The following is a 25,767-nucleotide window of genomic DNA, read 5'->3' as shown; positions in this document are numbered from 1 at the left end:
TGAGATGAGAGCTTGGTAACCTGGACTCTCAACTCTTATTAATTTTTTTTAGAAGAGGCTATCCTATTTCATTTTTGTATCAGCAACATCTATCAAAATTTCTTCAGGGATAGCCTGGCATGGTGAAGGAATCAATGGCTTTGAAGTCACAAAACAGGCCTCAAACCCCAGCTCTGATACTTCCTAGACTGTGTGACTGTGAACAGGAATCCTTTTCTGCTGATTTCTACTTTCTTTCTGTGTAATGGAAATGGCAATGTTCAATAGTTCCTCAATGAGAAAGGAGCTTCAGAAAGGCCTGTGTGAATGCAAGCTGTTATTTTTATTATTGTACAGAGTAAGCAGTAAATTGTTGAATGACCTTTCTTCAGTGAACATAATAATACTAAGATTTTTTTTCTTTTTTTAATACAGTATTTTCTTAAGTACCTATTTCTTTATTTCCCTTCTCTTTCATTATCAAATGAGGTAAAATTTGTAAAGCTAAATTTATCACAATGCCTGACATTGAGTAGGTACTTAATAAATGCATTTTCTATTCCTTTCAAATACCTCCTTTCATTATGATGAAGAAAAAAAAGGCCCCTGAAACTTTCATTGAGATGCCAATTACTATCTTATTTGTCCCTTTTGGGAAAATTTTCTTTCCCTATTTTCTTCTATTCTCCCTTAAAGACCCTTTTTATGGCATGATTATAAATTTCTTGCTCAGTGATCAAACCATTCCTGAATAACCACTCCCCCAGGTGATTCATATTCCTGTCTTCTTTTTCTTTTAGGGATTCAGATTTGTTTCTGCTTGACAGTCGAACTATTTGGGCTACGGAAGAGGGTTGGCTGGTATTTGACATTACAGCCACGAGTAATCACTGGGTGGTGAACCCACAGCACAACCTCGGCCTGCAGCTGTCAGTGGAGAGTCTAGATGGTGAGTTCCAAGACCGTATTGTCAGCAGTGAGAGCTCGAGTGTGTCGAAGAGCTCGAGCCCAGACTAGTTTTAGCACAGTCAATAATCATGTACTTAAGTGGGATCTTTTGAATGCTTTATGCTTGAGTTTCATTAAGGGGCAAGATTTTTTCCCCCAAACAGCTTCAGCATTTTGAGTAGGAATAAAAATCAATCTCCACCCCCCCTTTTTTTCCTAGACTAAGTAAAAGAGTACAAATTTAAATGATCACTTGTGTATGCAAGAGCCATGCCTTTTTTGACCCTCAATTTTTTAACTTGGGCAGAGAGTCATTTGAGGAAAATGTAGAGGGATGAGAAAGGGAGACAGGGAAGAAGAATCAGAGGATGGAGAAAAGAAGAATAGGGGAAGGCTGAGGGAAAAACATGTAGAAGGCACATGCCATTCCACTCACCTCTTCTCATTATGTGACAGTTCTAGCTAATGGCATTCCATTTGTAGAGGAGTTCTTAACCTGGGGTCTATAAACTTTTAAAAAAAATTTTATAACTGTATTTCAACATAATTGTTTCCTTTGTAATACCACAGATTTTACTTCATGCATTTAAAAATATTATTCTGAGAAAGGGTGCATGGACTTTATTAGAAGGCCAAAGGGAACTATGACACAAAATAGGTTTAAAAATCCATGATATTTATTTATTTATTGAAAAACCCCTGATTTTTAAGTGGACAAAAAAGGTCAAGTACTTGCTAAAATACAAATGTCCAAAGCAACCTAAGATCTCATTCACAAGGATTGTTTGCCCTCAACCCCACCATAAATCTAACAATGAACAGCTTTCTATAACATTCATTACCCCCTCCCCCCAAAGTACTAGCACTTAGTCTTAAGGAATCAATGTTCTGTCCACCTCCTTTGGAAAAAGTAGGGAGAGAAGGCCATCTAGTAGAATCCCTGTAAACACTTTGCCATGAGCTGATGAGGCAAGCCAGTTGTGAGTAGGATGTAGGTGGGGTTGGTTGCATCAGTCACTCCTCCCAAGAAAATGTATTTCTAATTAAGCTGGGATGATTCCCAGGCTTGCTTGTATTTGGGTATGTTTCTCCTTTTCTGTTCTGAGATGCTACAGGGCTTGATACTGTGGTGCTGCTTAGCAGTGGTTACCCAGAATGGGGTTTCCAGAATGATGGTGGCCAGGGTAATAGGGGAGACTGAGGTCTTGGGAAGGATTAAGAAGCAGTCCCAGTTTGCTGCCAGTACTACTTCTGAGTAGCTCACTTCTACTCAGTTCACTGCTCCCTACCTACAGCCCTATCATTTGGGAGCCCAAGGATGCAAGGATAACAAAGCCTTTTGGATCTACCTACAAGAAGAAACTGAGGGGAATTTACCTGAGGGGGGGATAGGAATGTTGAGTTTAATTCTTGGAACCGTAGCTGCTTATTCTTGCTAATGTTTAATTAGGTCAATAGCATTTTGGATATTCCACTTTTTTCCTCCATCAAGTCTTGGCTCTGAAGGAGGGATGCATGTGTGTGGTTTGGAAAGTACCTAGTTCTCCACAAATGTGAAGCTATCCAACTCAGTCATATATTGGGCAGAAAACAACCCCTGTAAAATTCTGGGATTATTCTCCAACATAGCTTTTTGACTAAATTTTCCTAGCTGAAGAGGATCAAGAAAAATCCTTGGGTGGGAGAAATAGTAGTATCTCAAATATATGGGATTAAAATAACAACAGCTACAACAAAAATAAAAAACAGCGTTTGTTCTCCTGAGAATAAACTATAGGTGGTTTTCTTTGACTCTTGGGAGATGAATCTGAAGCACAAACAGGTTATATCATTCATATCATATATCAAACAATTCAACTGGGAAGAAAACCACCCACCTTGTCATCCAAGATATATTCTACTGAATTGTGTCTCCACTCCTGCTACATTTCTGGAAGAGAGCATACCACAGGGGCTTACTCATCAGAAGCTTCCTGGATGCCCTGCTGAGATCTCTTCACTGTAGTCATGTATAATCCCCTTTTAGGCTGGGAGTTGGACTCATAGGAAGAAATAAGTTCCTTTCCTAGCCCAGATTAGCTCTTAGGTTTCATCAGTTCAAGTGATTTGTGAGAGATAAGCCTACATACTTTCCTTATCAGAGGACTCACTCCTTTGATGCCCTAAGAAATCAGCAATAGACCCTTTGAATGCTTGTACACAGAGACTTGGCTCAATCCAGCTCCCACTTGGGCTGCTTAGTTCTCAAACCCAAGAGATAGACAATCTAATCAGGTCCTAGAAGTGTTATTCTCTGCCAAGCCACCAAGGGTGGGGGTGAGGATGAAGAAAGAAATGGCTCATCATCCTTGTATTTGCTCTAAATTCTGATTAGGTTTTTTTTTTAATTAAAAAGAAAAGGATTTGATAAGGATTTGGTGGGCCCAGTGCCTGCTTGTATTAGGCCACTTGGAGCTTCTCAAATTGACAGGCACTAGGGTTTTTCTGCCTTCTCCTGTGGGCTGGGCAGAGAGCTTGAATGAGATGCCACCTAAATGGACTTGATCCAAATGGCTGTTGCTCTTTCCTGGGCTTCTGCCATTCTGGGTAGCTCCTTGCCCTACTCTCTGGCTAAAGACACATGCTACCAGCTGTGTGATGTTGCTGGTTTGGTTGGCCAGGAGGAAACCCTGATCCCAAAGCTTGCATTGGAAATCAGAAAGGGTTAAGAGAATGAGAGGATATATCTTATGGTCACTTTCTAGATTCTTTTTCTAGGAAGCCTTGGTATACCTAAAAGCACAAAATGAGAGTGCCAGAACAAATGTGATTTATCTATCTATCTATTTATTTTTTATTATAGCTTTTTATTTACAAGATATATGCATGAAAATAACTATGTGGACATGTATACATATATTGTATTTAATATATACTTTAACATATTTAACATGTATTGGTCTACCTGCCATCTGGGGAGGGGGTGGGGAGAAGGAGGGGAAAAATTGGAACAAAAGGTTCTTGTATCTTATATATTTTGTAAATAAAAAGCTATAATAATAATTTTAAAAAGACATATGCATGGGTAATTTTTCAGCATTGACAATTGCAAAACCTTTTGTTTATTGTTTTTGTTTATTGTTAACATCAATACATGTTAAATATGTTAAAATATATGTTAAGTACAAGATGTATACATATTTATACAGTTATCTTGCTGTACAAGAAACATTGGATTTAGAAATAAGGTAAAAATAACCTGAGAAGGAAAGCAAAAATGCAAGCGGACAAAAACAGGAGTGGAAATGCTATGTTGTGATCCACACTCATTTTCCACAGTTCTTTCGATGGGTGTAGCTGGTTCTCTTCATTATTGAACAATTGGAACTGATTTGACAAAACAGATGTAATTTAAAGCATTTGGCTTAATTTTTTTTGAAAGGAGAAACTACTTTTTCCAATACTGATTCTGGTTAGAGAACCTGGGTCCAAATACCACTCTGATACATATTACCTGTAGGGTTCTGGGCAGATCATTTAATTTCTTCTTGCCTCTGTTTTATATTCTGTAAAATGGGAAGTTATATTAGATGCCTCTTGGAGGTCCCTTCAATGAACATGACACAGCAAGTCCACATACCTATCCATATGGGAAGGTAGGGATAAGACATGGGTTCCCTGATTGACACTCTACCTGGCCCAGCCTATCAGGCATAATGGCATCCATATCCATAATGTACAGAGTATATCTCTTCCATCATGAAATCTGAATGACAAACATATATTAGAATGGAAGCACAGTCCATGTGTTATATGTCCAGAGGAAAATGTATGGTTGTAATTATATAATATGTATTTATTAAGCAGTTATATATTGTATATTAATTAATGATTAATAAACATTCATGATTAAGTTTTTAATTAAAACTATATATTCTTGGGCTAGTGACATTTTTTCCTTATATAATAGGTTGCTTTGGTTAGCTACAGAGAGCACCCACATGGCAGCAGCCTTGTTTATAGCCATAAAATTAATTCAAATTACTGCTTCTTATGATCGAGAAAAGAGTCTCATAACTAGGTTGGTATGAAAATCTGGGAATCTTTTAGCAGAGATCTTAGAGAATAAGGCATTATTCCCTTCCCTGTTGTGCTGAAAATACTTATACCTGAAATTTCTCTGGAGATTTATAACCATTCAGTTCTTGAATTCAAATTACTAGCCACAACAATGTTGTAGGCAACCCTGCTTGACCAGAATAGTAAAAAAGGAGTACACAAATCTTTGTGACTAGCATGTGCTGATTGCCAAAGAAGGATGCAAGAGAAAAAGTGGGATTCAGGTCCTTGGATAATGTCTAACACGGATTAATCAAATATTGTGACTATAGACAAGCTATTTAACATCTAAGGGCCTCAGTTTCTCCATTTGTAAAATGTGAGGGTGGGTAGGACTGGTTGACATCTAAGATTTCTTTTGGTTCCAAATCTGTAGTCCTATGATCTAGGAGTTTATTAGATATAATAGGGGCATTTCATCTTTGCTGCCTTATGTTCTTATATGAAGAAAACTATTAAGAAGCTAAGTTCTACTTCATTAAAACAACAACAAACAAATGGAACAAACTATAATTCTAGGATATGTCTTTTCCATAATGATAACAGACAATAAGACTCCTAACTTTTTGAAATTAAGAACAATGACAGTGCTTGATTCATTTTCATCTGCGAAGAAACTGGATATTGATAAGTTAGTGATGCTATGTTCTGAGGCAATGAAGTCACTTTGATTTTTTTGAACCAAAGTTCTTGATTCAAATTAGAATTTTCTTAAATTTATTGAAAGCAATCTCCTGTATCCTAAAGACAGGTTAGTTATGTATATAAGTCTTGGAGAATGAGAGATCAATGAAAATGAATTTAGAGGTAAAAGACCAAGATTTGAATCCTACCCCTTGTAATTGTTACTTGTATGATTTTGGATGAGTCACTTCCTCTCTAAGATCCAAATAGTTTTCTCATATATAAAATGAGGTCATTAGATGAACTATATAACCTGTAAGATCCCTTTTAATTCTAAATCCTATGATCTGGTGTTATTGTTTTGATTTAGAGATGAAGAGAATTATATATATATATATATATATATATATATATATATATATATATATATATAGACTTTCATTTGCAAAACTTTTAAGCACTTGATAAGTAGCTCTTTTATTTATATAGTCAGAATTTCTCTTTGCATTCTTCTGGTTTTCATCCCATTATGATGATGATAACCTGGACCTGAACTCTGTGGAGAAGAATCAAAAGATTGAAAGAAGGCATCTGGCTCCAAAAATGATGAGAATGTTGTGAATAGTTGCCCTGAATGGACAAAAGATGGATTGGATTTAAGATCAGATCAGGACCACCATGACTAGACTACCTGACAACTCTGCCAGAGAGGCAGGAATTAGGTAGAAGAAAAAAAGGAGGAAGGGACAGAGAGATGGACAGGAGAGAGGTTGGCTAAATAGAGATTTTAGGTGGGGGTTGTTCTGCTTATGACACTGGAGTAGATGACCCTCTCTCTGTGTCTTGTAATTGGAATTCAAAACTAGCAATGTGGGAGCTCCTTGGGAGAGGAATGTATAGGAAATTTCTTCAGAAACACACATAATAAATGACCTTTCTAGACTCTGGGTCTTGGGACAGTCCTTCATGATGTCAGTGATCTCTAAGGGAATTCTGGGGACATTTGGCCTCCAGATTTCATCTTTTCTCCCACATAGAACATATTGGTATGGAAGAATGAATATTAGATTTCCTTTGTTTTTATTTCTTTCAGGAGAGTAAAGTGATAAACTGAGGTGGGAATAGTAAACACAGCAGGCAATCAGCTGTTTGAGTCTAGGTACTATGTTTTATTAACTTTCTATTTCATGTAATAAATGCATTTGAAACTCTAATATGAATGCATTTTCTTATTTGAAGTTATGTGCAATGAGGAAGGTGATGAGAGTTTTAGTAGGAAATTAGGAATAGGTATGAACACCAAATCATTTTCCTCCAGCAAATTCTAGGTAGGAGTTTATTAGACCAAAATATTAACATGGTTCTGAATTAATATATGTATTGCATATTTCATATTTTAAAATCCTAGACTTCAATTGGAATCTTTACCTTTTTATGTTGCCATGTACTCCTCTGCCATTTTGGGTGAACCCTAAGGCCCCTACTTAGAATATTGTTTTAAATGCATAAAATAACATAAAATAACAATAGCTTTAAAATCCAGTTTTCAAAATTAAAAACAACAACAATAAATTCATGAACCCCAAATCTAGAAGAACCTGGGTCAAGCTAAGGATGCCTATCTGAAGCCACAGCATCTCCCTAGCTGGGAGACAAGGGACTTTTTGGACAACTGCCTATCTAACAGGTGGGGTATGGTCTATATCCTGACTGTTTTTTGCATGGGTGACTCAAACCCTCATTCCGTGTCATTGCTTGGGACTGTTTTGTTGTTGTTGTAAAACAAAAAAAAAAAAAAGAATGGAGGAACAACTTAAAGTCAGATAACCTATCTGGGAGAACTGTTCTTTTCAATCCTCAGTTCCTTTTATCTTCTGAACTGGCCTCCTCCTTAGTTACCAACAATAGTGTTGATTCCTGTCAAAAATCACACTGGCATCTAGCTATAGCTTTGCCCTCCACACCCCTGTCTGCCACATTCACTATGCAAAATCCTCTGCAGACCAAACATTTGTTCTGCTTCCGGAAGGTTATTTCCAGTAAAGAGTCTTGTACATATCTTCATTGCTGTGAGATAGCATTAACTCTGCTCCCTCATAATCACCCCAGCTTGGAATTCAAAAATAGGAATTAAGGCACTTAAAGAAGAATTTGTTATTCTTAAGTTTGGTTAAGCTGAAGCAACTGAGTAGAGAAACAGTGGAGTGATTCATTAGCTGGAGGCATTCTCCCAAACTAAGCCGAGAAATATGCTCTACTGACAGTACCTATGAGCAGCAGCTGACTACTTGAGTCTCTTTAGTCCATTACTTATTGCTTCATATCCTGTTTGTCTCCCTTGTTAAGACACGGCAGAAAATGAAATGGGTCTTAAAAGATAGAGACAGTACCTGGTGATCCAAGAACTCAGTAGGTGACAAAAAATTCTCTTGGTGGTGGGGAGAATGCTTTTAAAATGGAACTACTTTCTGGTTTGACATTTAATCCATGACTGAGTGAAGAATTTGAGATAAGATGTTCATGAGGAATATCCTCATGGGTACGGGGGTTGTTTGAGGTACTGCCCATATGGAACAAGAAAGTGTGTTCCTGAGAAATACCATCCTCCTGTAGTTAAACCCATCATCCTCTTTTCTAAGAAACTTTATATTCCCTCAGTACTTATTAATGAGGACCTTCTCCTTAGGATCTCTCTTTTGCCTTCTTATAAACTATATACCCTGTTTTCATAAATGTCATTCATGTTCTATGAGACAGATAATCACTGTCTCCCTACATGCATACTACCATATGTACATTATACTCTGGGCACTCAGGAATTATTAATTAGTGTTAATTAATATTAATAAACATTAATTACAATAGCTAATTGCTGGCATTTAGTGCTTTCAGATTTGGAAAGTTTATATATTGCGATTAATTTAATACTCACAAAAATCCTGTGAATTTGGTGCTATTATCCTATTTTACAGTTAAGAAAACTGAGCCTCAAAGAAGTTGAGTAAATTGCCATGGATCACACCACTAGTTAAGTATCTGAGACAGGATTTCAATTTAAGTCTTCTTGACCTTGTTGTATCTGAATAAATCCATTCTGTTCACCTAAAGATAATTAATAACATGGAGTTTTCTTAGGTGTTCCATTAGACTGAAGATGGTTTTGAATACCACCATATTGGTCATATGTAAACTTGTAGGGCACCCCTCCCCTGCAATGCTTCTCACAGTCTCCTTTAATGCAGTAGGCATTTGAGAAAGTGGATCTCTGGAGCCCTTGCCAACCTGCCCTGTGTCAGTTTGTTCAATAGAAGAAAAAAGGGTAAGAGCATTGGCTTTGTTGAGTAACTCACATTGTGTAGGCGACAATAGAGGCAGTAATGTGCATGACACTTCTATCTTGCCGTGTTGAATGTGGCTCTGCACTGACTTATTCTCCAACTGGTTTTTTAGCCCTCTGATGATTTTTCCCCCCTCTAATAACTGATTGAAAACATGTCCATTCTCCCTAGATGTTCATGGCTAACAATGATTCTTATTTTGGTTTGACCCAAGTAGAAAGACCTATTGGACAAAGGCATGGTTAATTTTTTCAGAACTCAGGAATACTCCTCCCAGGATTAGAGGAAGATTTTGTCCTCCACATATTAGGTGCAAAGCAAGTGCTTTCTCCACTTTGCCTCAGAAGTCTTGAGATCTCCATCATCTTCCAGTATGATAGTAGGAAAGAATTGAGCCCTGATGGACACCTCCATTACCCTAGAAACATGTTTTTTTTTTTGTTTTTGTTTTTGTTTTTGTTTTTTGTTCCAGACTTATGGATTATTCTTGACAGCTACACAATAACCAAATTACCTCCAGATCAGATCTGTAGATGGAAACTGTTTGCAAATTTCAAATTTAATATATCTGGAACAATGTCAAGGTTTCATGCAAGGCATTTTTATTTTGACTTAATAACCTTCCAGGGGGAATTTACAGTTCCTAGGGGCTACATTTTATAGTTTCTTTTATAGAATCACTTTAAATTATAGGTTGGTGAACTTAAAGAAACCTCTCTAAAGAATGCAGAAAAATCTAATGTTGAGTGGATTTAAGGTAAAATAATTATGGATGGGGGAGTTTTATTTTAAACACAGGTTTTAAAGAACTTTCTTGTGCTGATCTATTATTTTAGGGGATAGGATTTGTCCAGTTTCTAAGTCTGATGTATTATGTTCCAAGCAAAGATAAGTACATATATACAATGATCACTGCATTTTCTTTATAAAGTCGTTTTATTCTTGTAACCAGGCCTGATTATTTGGCAGCTTCTTATTGTGCTGCCATGACTGTGGATCTTGACCCTGTCTGCCCCTGGTGATCCTTCTCTGTGTATGTCTGATATCTCTTCAGGACAAAGCATCAATCCCAAGCTGGCGGGTCTGGTTGGAAGACATGGTCCTCAGAACAAGCAGCCATTCATGGTAGCATTCTTTAAGGCTACAGAGGTACATCTTCGTAGTATCCGGTCTACAGGAAGCAAACAACGCAGCCAAAACAGATCAAAGACACCTAAGAACCAGGAAGCTTTGAGGATGTCCAATATTGCAGGTATATAGATGGGGAGAGGGGTCTAGTAATAGTCCTTTAAATTCTCTAAGGTATTTTAGGGGAAGTTAAGGAAGGCTATTGTAGACAGAGGAAGAAAGCAGCTTTAACTACTCTGTGTTGTGAGAGATTCTGTTTAGGCATAGGGTTAAAATTTTTTCTGAGGATAAGTTGATATATACTATATGTGTTGACAAGCAAGACTTTAGACTATTAGGATATAAGGCTATACTTTTATAAAATAAGATGAAGTCTCTATTTTTGGATGGTGGCTTAGATATATGTCATTGTAAAGTCAGGATACCATGCATTTAGGCTAAATGATCTCTCATGGTTCCTTTTATTTAATAGGATGCTATAAATGTGATGTCCTGCCCTTTTCTTTCAATGGTATTTGGGTTATCCCTCTATTAAATTGCTTTGAAAAACATTCCCAGGTCTTTAGGAAGAATTTTAAAAAATTCTTCATCTTTGTTAATAATGGGCTGATACATCTTATTAGTTAAAAATAGTATAAGTTTAAAGAATATAAAAATAGAATAATAAAAGAGTTGAAATTGTTCTTCCAAAGGGACCTCATAGGTCAGTTAGTCCAATTGCTTTCATAATATGATCATAATAGGATTCAGAATTGTAAATGACCATGAAAATTATCTAAATATTCATGTAGTCACCACTCTTATATAGGATCTTGACAACTCACAATAGTTTTCTAATTAGTCTCTTTGCCTTAAATTATTCCATGATCTAGTCTGTCCTCTACTTACCTGCCGAAGTGGTTTTCCTGAAGCACAATTCTGATTATGTCTTTAAAAGACTCTCCTTTCCCCAACTCAATAAACTCTATTGGCCCCCTTCAGGATCAAAATAAAATCCTCTAGTGTATTTAAAGTTATTCACTTTTCTCCTCTATACATATTCTACAATTATGACATCTTATCCCACTTGCTATTCCTTATACATAATACTCCATGTCCTGGCTCCATGCTTTTATACTGTCTGCCCTTATGGCTGGGATGTACTTTCTCCTCATCTCTGCTTATTAGCTTCTTGAAAGATTTAGTTCAAGTACAATTTTCTTCAGGAGTCTTCTCTAATCTCTTCCTCCCCACAATGGCTGCTAGTCCCTGCCCTGTGAGATTACTTTCCATTTATATCATGTTTATACAGTGTTGTTTTAATTTTCTTTTCTTCATTAGAATGTGAGTTCATTAAGAACAAGGGACCTTGTTTTAGTCTTTCTTTTTACTTCTACCCTAGCCCAGTGCCTGGCATAAAATAAGCATTTAAATTTACATCGATTGCTCAATCTTGTCCAATCCCCTCATTTTATAGATGAAAAAATTGAAATGTAGAAATGGGAAATAACTTGCCCAGGATCACACAGGTGATGGCAGGGCTGGTACTAGAACTCAGATCTTCAGATCTTATCCTAAGGATCTTTCCATTGTATTTTCTCTCAGAATTCAATTCTATTTAACTTGATTTAAATGTTTATCTGGTGATAAGGTAGAGAAGCAACTGAGGCTGTAATTAACATCTGCTTGTGCTGGAGTGAGTTGAACCGACCAAAAACATTCCCCAAGAGCCCTCTCTGGCCGAGTATCAGGCCTTGTGGAAAATATAAGGCAAGACTTGAGAAGGAAGAGGACACATGTGCTTCTTATAAACCCATGGTCTAGGAGACTATGAGACTATGGAAAGGAAGTAACAACTGGATTTGAGCTGGAATTAACCAAATCCTGTTAGTGACATCCCTTGTTCAATTATTTAATTCTGTGATTTTTAAAGTCATGGCATTTATTTTTAAAAATATTGTCTTTTGTTTTTATGTCCCATTTCTTTTTCGGTGTTCCTCCCTTCCTTCCCTGCCCCTTATGTTCAGTCATTGAATCCTCCCTTTTAATATAGAAAAAAGAATGGTTAACCAAAAATAACCAACAAACACAGTGGTGACTAAGATATCTGACAGGAAGTGCAACATCGTACATCTTCAGCAGGGGAGAAGTGTTTTCCTGGGACCTTACTGGTCATTGGAATTAATCAGTTAAAGTACATTTCAGTGTTATTTTCATTTATATTATAGTCATCATTGTATATATTGTTCTACTAGTTCAGTTTACTTCCTTTTATATCAGGTCAAACAAATCTTTTCTTGCTTCTCTGAATTTCTCATATTCAGCATTTCTTAGGGTGAGTGACATTCAGATGTGACAATCATTCAGCCACTTCTGAGTTGATGGGTACCTACTTTGTTTCTAGGTTTGCTACCACAAAAAGTGCTGCTATCAATATCTTAATATACATATAGGGTATTTCTTTTTTTCTCATTGCCTTAATCTATATGCATAGTAATGCCATCTTTTAGCCAATTGGTTTTCAGAATGGTTGGGTCAAGTAACTTGAGTTTATCAGTGACATCTGGGTTCTCTCTTACTCTCTCATTTGTCTTAAGCATCTGTTAGCCTTTTTTGGTGTCATTTCCAGAACAAAAATCATTCCCCTTGACAAAGAACATAAGCATTAAGCAGCTTTTCTTTCCCTCTGTTGTCATCTATGCTTGTTCTGTCCAACTCGGACAGCTTACAAGTCCACCCTTGGATACTCTTTTTTCTCCCAATACAACTTTAAAAATATCCTTCCTCTTTTTCTTGTCTTTACCTAGCTTAACTTATTCTGAGCTTTAGTTTTTCTGATATCAGCTTTATAATATTTTTTCTCACAGACTTATTCTTTGTTATCTGTTTTTGCTTGTTCATTAAGTGACTACAGTACCTAGCATATGTTGGGAATTTCTAGACGTTTGTTTGAGTGACTGATAGTTTTACCCTCTGTACAAATCTTTTTCATAATCATAATAAGTTGGTTGCTAAATTCTCTGTGTATTCATAGTATTCCCTTTTCCCCTCTTCCTCATGGGAATTGTTTCCTTTTATGTCTTCAGCATTTCTTTAGACCTGAGCTGACTTCCTCCTATTGAATGTTAGTCCAGGGGTTTTTACCTATTCTTCCCCAAAACCCCTCAAAGTTTTCAATCAATTATAACATTGTTATATGTTCCTCCCTGCTAGTGAGAATCAGGTCCAAAATAGAATTTCCTCTTGTTGGGTCCTCCATTAAAAAAAAAAGTGATTCCTTCCTTCCTTCTTCCTTCCTTCCTTCCTTCCTTCCTTCCTTCCTTCCTTCCTTCCTTCCTTCCTTCCTTCCTTCCTTCCTTGCCCTTCTCCCTCCCTCCCTTCCTCTGTTCTACCCTTCCTTCCTTCCTTTTTCTTTCATTCTTTTTTAAAAGGCAAATCATGATGTTATTGGCTGATCTGTTTTTAGCAGAGAATTTCAGGAAATGTCTAGATAATTGAAGTCTTTCCCTCTCTTACTACAATATATATGTGTATGTGTAGATGTATTTATGGTAGGGGTCTTATGATCACTTTCCTAAGTGTATCTGTTTCTCTTTTTGTCTAGGTGGATTGTAGTACACTCTAATAGAAAACTCAATTCTACTTCTCTATTAGTTTTTACCTAAATTCTCTCCAAAATGCTCCTTCCCTGTAGTTCCTGGATTTCCTAACTTAAGTATGGTTTTTTAATATACAATGGCATTCTACTCCACTTTTATCTCTCCTTCACTCTGACATTCTTGTCCCCTGACATTTGCATCTCCTGCTTGCTAAACATTTGAGCATTTGTGTATAGATCTTAAAGACCATGGATTTTGCTTTTGGTTTCGTGGATTTTGTCTCGATTGCTATTTCTCTTCATTTCAGTTGAATTTAATTATAAACAACCCAATCATCTTTTAGCACTGGGAAACCAAACCTTTTTCATGCAACCTTCCTCAAGGATAATGATTTACAATTAGTCATTGTAAACTTAACCAGGGGCTGATTACACAGGTTTCAGATTAGCTAGGCTTCTTGCATCCTTTTTCATCCTTCCTCCTTCATCCTCTGGGCTTTCAATTAGGTATTTCTATTACCTTTTTATCTTTTTATCTGCTTGGACCAGTAGTTTAAGGGAAAAGATAAAGTAAACAAATCTAATGTTCTTTGGATTTTCATTGTCTAAGCTATCCTCATTACTGGGAAAGAATTTGGAATTTTCATTTTCCTAGACTATCCAAGTCCCACCTATGCCCCATCACCCAGACTTACACAATACCCAGCTAATTGGATGTCCTGGTAACTTATGGCCCGTGTCTTCAGTTGACCCAAACCAATGAACAACTTCTTTCCCTTCCTCAGGTAATGCTCTGTGAGGCCATAGGGGATAAATTTTATTTGGAAAGTCCTTGGCGCGTGCCTGTTGCTTTTCATTGGGTAAGGTTCTTGATAAGTCCTTCCCATATGTCTTACCTTAAATAATGTTGCAGCACATAGCCAGCCATTATCCTAAGTGGCTCTAAGCCCAACGAGGATGTGTCACGGGGCTCTACCCTAAGCTGAAATAATCAGTTTGGTTTAAACTAAAGCTACCACCACCAACTTGCCTACAAGCAACACTTTTTTTTTGCCGTGAATGTGATTCTTAGAACTTTGCCGAGTTTGTGACTGATTGATTAAGAACTAGTAGTTGTGGGATGAGAGAAGGAAGGATTCCTTTATTTCTTTGTCCAAGATCAGGTTATTCCATGGGAGCAGTGGAGTCTATATTGGGGAAGAAGATATGGTACTTTTGATTCCCAGTGGTTTAGCCAGGTGAGAAACAGATTCAGTTCAATCATGAAGCATTTGCTGTGTGAGAGGCAGTGTTGTGAGTGTTTGCCCCTCTTGGAGTCAAGAAGGCTAGCATTCAAGTTGTGCCTCTGGTACAAACTGGTCATAAATAAGTCATTTAAATGTGCTAAAACTGTTAAATTATTATAATTTGCTCATTTGCCTTGGTGGTTGGAGTTTCTCTAGCTAGAAATTCCTGAAATTGATCCCTTTATCAATGAAGTTACACATCTGGACAAAGAAGGAGAAAGGGGGAAGAGGAGGAGGAACACAAGGCATTGTGTATTGAAGATACAAAGATAAGATGTTATTTAGTATGTGTCCTCAATGAGCTCACATCCTACCCTTGCCCAATGTCTAAGTTTTCCAGACAGAGCTTAAGTAGGTCTAGGATTCTGGGGTTACCTAGAAACACTTAGGTATAGTAGAAAGAATCCTGAATTTTGATTCAGGGGGCTTGGCATCAAAACCTTATGAAGCTTCTTACTACATGTGTAAGTCACTTATTCTCCAACTTTTAGTTACTTCATCTATAAAATGAGAGGTTTAGAATAAACAAACTCTATGATCCCAACTCTAAAGCCTATGATCCTGAGGATATAGGAGCACCTATATCAATTAAAATCTCATTTATAGAATCAGATTTCTGATTATTATTGTGCTTTTATCATTAAATTCCTTTCTTCTTTCCTTCCTACATTCTCTTCCTTTCCCTTGAATATTCAAAAGCACCACGAATCTATTCTCCACCAGAAGTGTATATGTCTCTTTCCTTCCTTAAATCACCCCCTAGATGGAATATCAGTTATCAGTATTGGCTTAAATGTCCTATTTGAGTAATTTGGGGAGAATCATTATTCTGAGTTTTAGCAGTGTTTGTCTCAATGAGTCCTTCTAACCTATCAGCCAAATTCCTGGCAACCCAAGGGAAGCCTCAAGGCCTTTCACCCAACCTCCCATATCAAGTTAGCTCTCTGTCCTCCTTGATTTTTCTTTCTTTGGAATGCTGGAGTAATTGACTCCATAGCCCCTTCAGAATTCTTCCAGCACATTATGAAGGGAATTCATTCTGGGGGAAACAAGAACATCAATTCCATTCCCCCTCACTCCCTCCATGGGATGGAACTAGTTTCTCTGCAAGTTGGCTGGCCACACAAAACAACATCCTTCTGAAAGAGATTACACTGAGAGAGGCTTCTGCGGCCTGCTGCTGGAAGCCAGATGGGGTTTTGATTATTTTTATTGAATTCATTCCTGATTTCACCACATACATATACATAGACATACATACATATATACATACATAAATACATACATACATATATAATGTGTATATGGTAAAGTGAAGTGAATGAATGAATGGAAATTCACATGAAGCTTTGACAGGTCTTTTGAAGAATGTATGTGGAGGGGATGGTAATGGTATCTAAGTGCCTCTTTTACTTCCTGCCAAACTGTGTCATCAGAGGGAGTTGGAGACTTTTAGTTAATGGATCCCTGAAGACTGAACTTTCATTTGGGGAAATGTGCATTTCACCATTCTGTTATTAAAGATGTTCATGTGACTCTGTGTCATGGTTATGGCAATATTGTTAATATTGGACTGTGTATTTTATTTTTGTCCCCTTTCCTGATTCAGAAAACAGTAGCAGTGACCAGAGGCAAGCCTGCAAGAAGCATGAACTCTATGTCAGCTTCCGAGATCTGGGCTGGCAGGTAAGTCCATCAGCCCCAGTGCTGAGTGATCATGGGGGCCACAGATAGCTGTAGAAGGGACAGCACTTAGGTTTCCCAAAGCTGTCCTATTCTCTGCCTGGTCATGTTACCTTATGTAATAAGACGTATAAAAAGATAGTCATGAGAAGTGTTTGGAAATTTGTTCTCTTGAGAAAGGACCAAAATTTTACTGAATTCCATGTGGGTGAAATACCAGTGGATTTGCAATTTGGTAGAACCTTATAGTAATAACAATAATGAGGATGAATTAAGAATAATAGTTAACATTTGTTAATTGTGCTTTAAGTTTGTTAAGTGATTTACAAGATATTTCATTTATATAGAATTATGTAATGCTAGCTGATGCAGTGGATAGAGAGTTCTAGGACTGAAGTCAGGAAGATCCATCTTCCTAAGTCCAAATCTGGTCTCAGACACTTACTTGCTGTAGGACCCTGGGCAAGCCACTTACCCCCTGTTTACCTCAGTTTTCCCATCTGTAAAATGAACTGAAGAAGGAAATTGCAAACCACTCCAGTGCCTTTGCTTAGAAAAATCCAACTGGAGTCATAAATAACTGGACATGACTGAAATGACTTTGTTGAACAAAAATTTAATTGATCTGAATACATGCTCTGAAAGGCATGTGCTAGAGGTATTATGCAGCAATGTATACAGAAGTGCTTTGTAAATCCTGCTGCTCTATAAGAATATTAGCTACTGTTATTAAGCTCATCTTACATGTAAGGAAACAAACTATCCACAGTTGTGACCTGCTCAACACAAGAAGCCATGAAATAAAGTAGCATTTGAACACAAGTTCTTCTGACTCCGAGACCAGCACTTTATTGTACTTCTTAGAAGTTTCACTTGTAGATTAGTGCTGAGGAAAGGTTCCTAGGATGGTAAAAACCATGCAAGGATAAACATACTGTTTTGAAGAATGAAACAACTTGAATCTCTTTCTGTGTCCAGTCTTACCCTCCTGTGATTTCCCTCACACTCACTGATACAGAATGCCTTATTGTGATGTCCTTGGAATTTATTTTCCCAATGAGATCACAAGAAAGGCAGGGGACAGTTTCTCTTGCTTCCTACATATCCTCCGGTATGACTAGTAAATGTAAGGTACATATTATTGCAATGTTTCCCTGTTTTCATCTTCCTTGTGAGTTATTTAACAAATAACTCATGACCTGTCTCTATTTTTTTCCAGGACTGGATAATTGCTCCTGAAGGTTATGCAGCCTATTATTGTGAAGGAGAGTGTGCTTTTCCCTTGAATTCTTACATGAATGCTACAAACCATGCTATTGTTCAGACACTGGTAGGTTCTTTCTGTCTTGATCACCATAAGCTTGCTTGCTTTTGGAGCTTTACAATTGGGTAAGCCCAACTGGCTGAAAATCAGCCTTCAATTTTGTATTAAGAAGATGAATTGTCTTCTCTGTTATTTTGAAGTGTTGGAAATAATGACTTGTTCTCATTTGAATTAATGCAAGGTTAAAGTTGGAGCAAAAATCTGCATGGGGCTAATTGTTTCTTTGTTGTAAGATATTAAGAAGAATATACATTTAGGTAGACTCTCAGAAGGTGAGCCTCTGCTAGTCTAAATTTTCAGGAAAGGATTGAATTGATGGCCATGTCCTTGTCAAAGTACTACAGGGACTCTACTCCCAGTGCTGTGCTCCTGTGGTTGATGTCTTATGCCTGCTGCCCTAGCCTTGGAACTCTTGTCCTTGAAGGTTCAAAGGGAAGTGATAAATGGCCACACTCTATCTCTGTCTCTAGAGACTGGGGTCTTTGTTTTGACTAAGGCAGTGGAGAGATGTCTGAACAGTATTCATTCATTCAAAAGACATTCATTAAGTATCTACTGCATTCAGATCATTGCCTGAACCACTGCAAAAGAGGCAGAATTTTGGTAATACTGTGAATTCTTAGACAATTAGAATTACAGTTTAGGAAAGAGATAAGACATACATATGAACAAATAGTAAAACACCAATGAGAAATTTTATAGTACATAATATTACACGTGACAGACAACATAGTATGATAGGAAAGGTCTTGCATTTCAAGTCAGGTGACCTGAATTTGTATTCTGGCTTTGCAATTTGCTACCTATTTTTGAATTAGTCATTTAAGCCTCTGTCACTTTCATTTCCTCATCTGTAAATTCAAACATTTGGGTATTTTGGTTGGGGTATATCTAAGGTTTATTGTAACTCTAGATTTATTTTTATTATACCTTATGTCATAAATGATAAACATTAATTCTATAATAAACATATTAGAGAGAAACAAAAGAAAGTGCTTTATATGTAACTGAGGTAGAGTTAAAATGTTAGAGAGAATTGTAGCTATCTAGAATGAAGACAATAGTTGGGATCTAGAAGTGAATTAGTCTATGAACTCACTGAGAAAGGGAGGAAAATATTTTAGGGATTAGTGGATTATGGTCATCAGGACCTGAATTAGGTGATAAATTTGAATCTCATAAGCTTCAAGAGAAGAGAGAAAGAAAAACAGAAAGGGACAAAAACACAAAAGTTCTAAGGGAGGTAGGGTGGATAGTAGATCAACTTTGAACAAAATTCACAGAGGGGACCAATTTGAGATAAAGTCAGAAAGGTATAATGGTACTGGATTTTGGAAAGTCTTGAATCATAGCAAAGGAATTTTAATCTTACTCAACAAGCAGTAAGGAGCCATAGAAAAGATACAGGATTCTATGTGAGAAATATTATTCTGGCTGTATTTGAGGAATATATTGGAAGGATAGAGAGTGAATATGGGAAGACTCTTTAGCAAACTAATGCAATACTTCTGGAGGGCAACCTTCAAGTTAGGGGAAGAGAGAGAACCCATTGTTCCAAGTGAGTGGGTGGGTTAGAGCTGGGGGTGAGGGGGCAAAGGCTTCAAGTTCAACTATAGAGCCTGTGCCAGTGGACAACATCTGCTGGGAAACGAGTTCTGAGGGCCATTGCCAGTCCTCACCAGGAGATAGTTACAGAGAGTGTACCCAGGCTTGTGTCTAGCCCAAGCTGATTTGCTCAGTAGTAGTTGCCAAGCTAAGATTTACTGATAGTTCAGAAACAAAAGTGATACAGATGTTGGTTGTTTATTGCATACTTAACCTCATACTAGGAGCATGGGAAGCCAAAGAACCTCCAAGAACCTCCAGGAGCTGTCTAACTAGAGAGATATTACAGACACATGAAACAAATAGCAAGGGAAAAAAAGATGTTAAAGGCAGGAAAGCTTAGGGATAGTGAGTGAGTCTAATGTGGCTAGGACCCAGAGTATATGGAAAGGAATAATTTGAACTAAGGTTGGAAACGTTTGTGTATGTCCAAATGCCAAACTAAGGAACTTGAATTCTCTCTTGCATAAAAACCTTCATTGAGTCTATTACTTACAAAGTAAAGCCTTGGCCAGATCTGTATATTATTAGTAAGATGATCCTGACAGTGATGCAGAGGAAAAATTCAGAAAGGGAGAGAGTAGATGAAGGAAGACCTGTTAGGAAGTTGATGAAACAGTTCAAACTTGTTGAATGAGGGCCTCTAAAAGAGTTTTGGCAATAGAAATTGAGAGGATGGGGGAAACATATGAAAAAGATTTCTGAGGTGGGAGATATATAATTTAGTTACTGGCTGAATGAAAAGTAAGGGAGAAGGATGAGTCAAAAACAACATGAAAGTTTCAGCATGAAGGACTATGGTAGTGAAGAGTGGCTTCATGGAGAAGATGGAACTTGGCTTGAATAATAAATGCTAAGTTTTATGTAGTGCTTTAAGGTTTGCAAAATGCTTTATGTATATTATCTCATTTGATACTCACAACCCTGTTTTCCTCATTTCAGATGAGGATACTGAGGCAAATAGTGAAGTGATTTGCTCAGGGTCACAGAGCGAGGCAGGAGATAAACTTGGGCCCTTTTAATTCTAGGATTCAATTTGCTGTGAAGGAGTATGTTCCATAATGAAAGCATGGAAGCAGGAGAAAGTATCTTATAATCTTGGAAGATCAGTTTGTGGTCTTTATTTGATAGCAGTGAGAGTTTTGGGGATAATGAGGATGAGATGAGATTAAAAAGGGTCTTCAAAGCCAGTCTAAGGAATTCAGTTATGATGGGGTAGGAAAATGAGAGCCATTACATGTTTTTGAATAAGAGAGAGATATAATAAAAGTTCAGTTTAGATAAAATCTGTCTGGTACTGATATATATTCAACATTTGAGACCTCCTAATGTCTATATAGTCCCTTATACATAATAAAATTTTTAGTAAAAGTTTGTTAGACTGAAATGACATCTCTGAATGACCATTTGTTACTAACATTGCAATGTGGATTAAGTTTTTCTTTTAATACCTTACTAATACACTTCCTGCATTACCATCTTTCCTACTTTTTTCCCCTTCTAATTTTGACTTTGTCATTGTCATAAAGGGGACCCAAATCAGGGAGAATAGATAAATTAGTATGGGTCTACCTTCCCTGCTAAAAAAAAAAAATCTGTCTATATGCTATGAAAAATGGAGGAGTAGAATCTCATCAGGTAAGAAAAAAAAAACCCTGGTGTTAGTGGTCCAAAGTTTATGGGTAAGACTTTGGCAGTAATTTAACAAGTAGAACTATTTATGGCTTATGCTATACTTCTTTAGAACATCATTCTCAAAGATCATAGTTGAAAGGGATCTGGAAGGTTATCGAATATAAACCCTCATCCAAGTGTAGTCCTCCATTACAACAATCTTGACAGTCAACCAGTCCAGACTTGAACATTTTCAGTGACTAGGAGGTTACTATCTTACAAGTCAGCCTATTCCTTTGTTCTACACCTTGAAAAGGATGTTTCTCTCCTAATGAACTGAAATCTGCCTCTTTGCAAAGAGTCTGCCTCCTGCTTCTAGTTTTGATTTCTAGAGCCATATTGAAGAGTTTTGGCATTGTCAACCTTTCATATATACTAAGCTGTTCTTATCTTTTTTCTCCTGCCCCTTAGTCTTCTCTTAAAGGAGCCCTGTATAGTTTTGGTTTCTTCAATTTTTCTTATATGATATGACTTCTAAACCTTTAGTTGTCCCATTTGCTTTTATAAATTTGCATTATTTGTAAATTTCCCTCTTTAAGTTTGGGACTCAGAATTCTAATTTTAGTATTTTAAATGTGATTAGACCAGAAAGTAATAAAGTCTTTCATGTTCTGGATGTTCTCCAAATATGGGCACTCCATATTTTTCAGTGCAGAGATCTAGGATAGAAATGCTCTTCCCTGTAAATGATACCTGTAGGAGTGAGGAATCCAGAACACATCCAAGAGGAGACTTCTTTACCCTTCTTTTTCTTTCTCTTTCTTTCTAGGTACATTTTATAAACCCAGAGACCGTGCCGAAGCCTTGCTGTGCTCCAACCCAACTCAATGCCATCTCTGTTCTCTACTTTGACGATAGCTCCAATGTCATTCTCAAAAAATACAGGAACATGGTCGTCCGAGCCTGTGGCTGTCATTAGGCTGCCATCAGTTTAGCCTCAGGTTTCAGATCTTCTTGTGCTGCAGAAGGAACTCCGTTCTGGATCATTTGGCAAAGAGCTGGGGCCTTCCACAACACATCTTTTTGAAAGAAGCCACAATGCTGCCATTTTCAAGGGTGTGTGTGTGTGTGTGTGTGTGTGTGTGTGTGTGTGTGTGTGTGCATGTGTGTAAAAGGTGCAGGGATGATTGAGCAAAATCTCAAGAGCAAGATGCTACAAGCTGGCACAAGAAAAACAAAGCAGAAACAGCCTTACTGAAAACCTGGCCACAGCGATTGGCTTCTAAGTCTCAACCCAAAGATTACTCACTCTCTGGGGGTAATTATGAACATCAAGGCCACCCAGCAGGGTAGGGGTGTGTATGTCTGTGTGTGTGCACGTGTGCACGTCTATATGTGCTTAGTAAGAATGACTTGGAAGTTCCTGTAATAAAAGTCACAATAAAACGAATAAATGAAAAATGGTTAGGATGTTAGATACATTTCCTAAACAATTTATCCCAATTCCTTTATTTACTCCAACTTCATAAACAGAAGCTGTGGCTGGGTATCAGGGGGCCCTGAAACCCCCGGAAGGTCTCGGCATTTGACTCACAGGAACAGAAAGCATGTATGGGTTTACTCAATCAAAACACAAGTAGGTAGAGGGGAAAATAAATTTCCACTCTGGGGGATATGTTGACGTTGATTGGAGAAGGAAAAATCCAAAGTAAATAAACTCCAAAGGACGTGTTCACTCTCTGTATTTGTGTTGTGTGTGCCAGAGATTAAATAGGCATGTTAAATACCAGCAGAAATCTGATTTGCTGTTATGGGGGGAAAATGTCTAAAGTCTGAAATTAAGGTGGGCCAGGGAAACAAGTGACAAATCACTTATGTTCTGAACTTTGTGTGATACACTGGCTACATAATGTTTGACCTAAAAAATCAGGCGCTCTGAGAAGCCACTATCAGGTCCCCATTTAAGTTATCAAGTTTTTGAGATTTAGAAGAGTCCTTCAGAATTGGGGGTCTTGTGAATATCTTGCATCTTCAGAGAGGCAACCTCCATTATGTGCTGTTTGTAAATTACTCAAGCATGAGATTCCAGTGACAGACATTAGGATTCCATCTCTATAAAGGACTTGATTTGAAAATGTCTCAGATGTTGAAATATAATTAGTTAGCTTAAAACAATCTTTAGCTTATAAACTAGATTCAAGGTTAACCTGCCAGATTCTCATTTGTATTTGAGGGTGAAGGGTGGAGACCCATCAAACATGGTTTAGTGAGTGTGGGATGCTATTCTGAAAAATCAAGGCTATGCTTTCATTGGTCAGTCTTTGCCTATTTATTCTGATTAGTTTCTTGATGCTAAGAGACTATGGGTGTGACTCGGTGCCTTTGGTTCAAACCTGTACCATGTGCCTTATTAAAACTGTTTTGAGCCAACTTGCAAAATATTGAGACTTTATCCAATGGTTCCTATATCCCAAGTAGTGAGAACAAAGGGCAAGTTGATCTCAGATCGAGTCATGTGGGGACATTGAAAAATAAATACTTATTTCAAGGGTGAAAAAACTTTTGTTCATCCTTCAGCTAAGTTGGCATCCAGGAATACTAGGCTTCTAGTCGCCTGCTGCTTCCCAGTTAGTCAGGCTGTGGATGCCTCATCAACCGTGGGCAGAATATTCTGTTTAGGCTGAGCTGAGGACTTTAAGGTCAGAGTGTGTTGGCTCTAGGCATAAAGCCGTCCCATAGTTAGTACTGTCTCAATCCTTTACCCAGCCTAGACTCCTGTGGTCGCTGGGTTAGCTTTCTTGTTTGTTTGTACATTTTAAGTGTAAATAGTTGTCACGACAGAAAAATTATTTATTTCCATCCCAGTTTCCTCTTTAATCACTTGTTCAGGAAAATGATTTTCATCTCTTTAAACACTTTTTGTTTCCTTATTTAAGAAAATATTTATTTTAACAGTTGGACAGATATGTACACTTCTGTTTTTTTTTTCTTCCAATAGAGCAGTCCTTAGAGAAATTTTGTACAAAAATAGAAAAATAAAGCATTTTGACTTTTTACTGCAAAGAAGCTTGGTTTGTGATCATTTTCCCCCTAAACCTGGCCTTTGGGCTTAGGAAGTAGGTGATGTGGAGGAGAGTGGTATGGTTCACCAAATAATATGGGGTCCTCAGCCTTTTTTAATGTGATGTACCCTTTTGGCAGTCTGGAAAAGCCTATAGATCCCCTTTCAGGATGGTTTGTAGATACATTTAATAAAATATGTAGGATTACAAAGAAAACAATATACTATATATTAAAATCTGAACTCAAAATTAAGGTGTGGTATTAGGAGATTGAGAAAGAAACCTCAAGTTATTTAACCTCAGTTTCTCATTTGTAAAATGGGAATGATGGTGTTTGCCAAACCTGTTTGATTAATTTTTGAGGCTCTAGTGTTTGAATTCATCTTATAAAATGCTATACCAATGCCCTGCTGATCCCTGCCCATGATTGCTTCTGCCAATGGACTTTTTTTTTTACTCTGCCTAAAAGTGAACAGACACTTGTCAGTCTCTGATGCAGCTGTTTTGGGACAGAAGAAATTGAACAAAACAAAATGAAGCAACAAAAAATGCTGAATGTTTGGTAGGTTCAACTACAAAGATCCTTGATTGAATTACAGTGCAGCTGTCAGCAGCTGTTTCAAAGAAGCAGGGGGTAAATTAGTTCTGTTTAGGGATAACATAGTCCAGAGATTTAGTCATCCCAATAAAATTATAGAGGCACAAAAAAGGAAAAAACAACAACAATAACAACAACAAACTCTGAAATAACCCTTGCCAGAGAGCTGACATTTTCTAACCTGCATCATTAGAACATATTTTAAAGATGCTGCTGGCAGAAACCTTTCCCTCTGTGTAGCTACAACAGGCATTTCCATGGAAGCAATTGAAAGATTCTTGTCTAACTACAAAATTAAGACAACACTATAACTCGAGGCATAGAATAATATTTGGGGTTTCCAGAGGCTTTGAAGAGTAAGTTGAAGTCCCCTGATTGATGTTAACGAAATCCCTGACCTGAAGAGATGGGTAATGGTTGTTGGGTTGAAGGACTTTCTGACAAAAATGAACCAGCAATCCTTCCCTAACAAGTTCAGCCATTTAGATTCAGGATTGATTTCCCCCATTTGTTTATCTGTAGAATCAATGAGGCCTTGTTTCTCGTTTTTCCTGAAGAACAGGCCTCTCTGGCCTGGCTTCCTCACATATACTCCTTTAACTACTTTGCCTTTTGTTCATATTCTATCCTCTCTCTCCTCCCTTCCTCCCCAATTTGGAGTGATCTCACATTTCCTCTATTTAACTTTTTCCACAACTCTTCCAATATATACTAATCTCTTCCTTTTGGGTATTGCTTAGTTTACATGTAATTATTCTATAATTATTTTTGCCTGTGAGTTTTGTTTCCTCTTAAGGTATCAACCGTGCAGAAGGGCCATTAAATTGTGCATAAGGATTCCTGCATTTTGCATATTGATTTGGTTTTAACACGTACAGATACCTCTGTTTTATTGTATTTTTA

At 37.4% G+C, this 25,767-nt stretch overlaps 1 protein-coding gene across 1 annotated transcript in view; it reads left to right on the top strand.

Moving 5' to 3' along the window:
• The window catches only part of BMP7 (bone morphogenetic protein 7), a 95,344-nt gene extending 73,001 nt beyond the window's left edge, over nucleotides 1–22,343 (top strand). Inside the window, exons 3-7 of the mRNA XM_051976639.1 lie at nucleotides 780–928; nucleotides 10,042–10,239; nucleotides 16,588–16,664; nucleotides 17,881–17,991; nucleotides 22,034–22,343. Coding sequence (XP_051832599.1) covers nucleotides 780–928; nucleotides 10,042–10,239; nucleotides 16,588–16,664; nucleotides 17,881–17,991; nucleotides 22,034–22,183 — 685 coding nt within the window. The 3' untranslated portion in view covers nucleotides 22,184–22,343. The remainder of the gene's footprint in view (nucleotides 1–779; nucleotides 929–10,041; nucleotides 10,240–16,587; nucleotides 16,665–17,880; nucleotides 17,992–22,033) is intronic.
• The last annotated feature ends 3,424 nt before the right edge of the window (nucleotides 22,344–25,767 follow it).

The sequence above is a fragment of the Antechinus flavipes genome, chromosome 2 (genome assembly GCF_016432865.1).
Source record: "Antechinus flavipes isolate AdamAnt ecotype Samford, QLD, Australia chromosome 2, AdamAnt_v2, whole genome shotgun sequence".
Lineage (NCBI taxonomy): Eukaryota > Metazoa > Chordata > Mammalia > Dasyuromorphia > Dasyuridae > Antechinus > Antechinus flavipes.
This window is presented reverse-complemented; position numbering and strand designations above follow the sequence as displayed.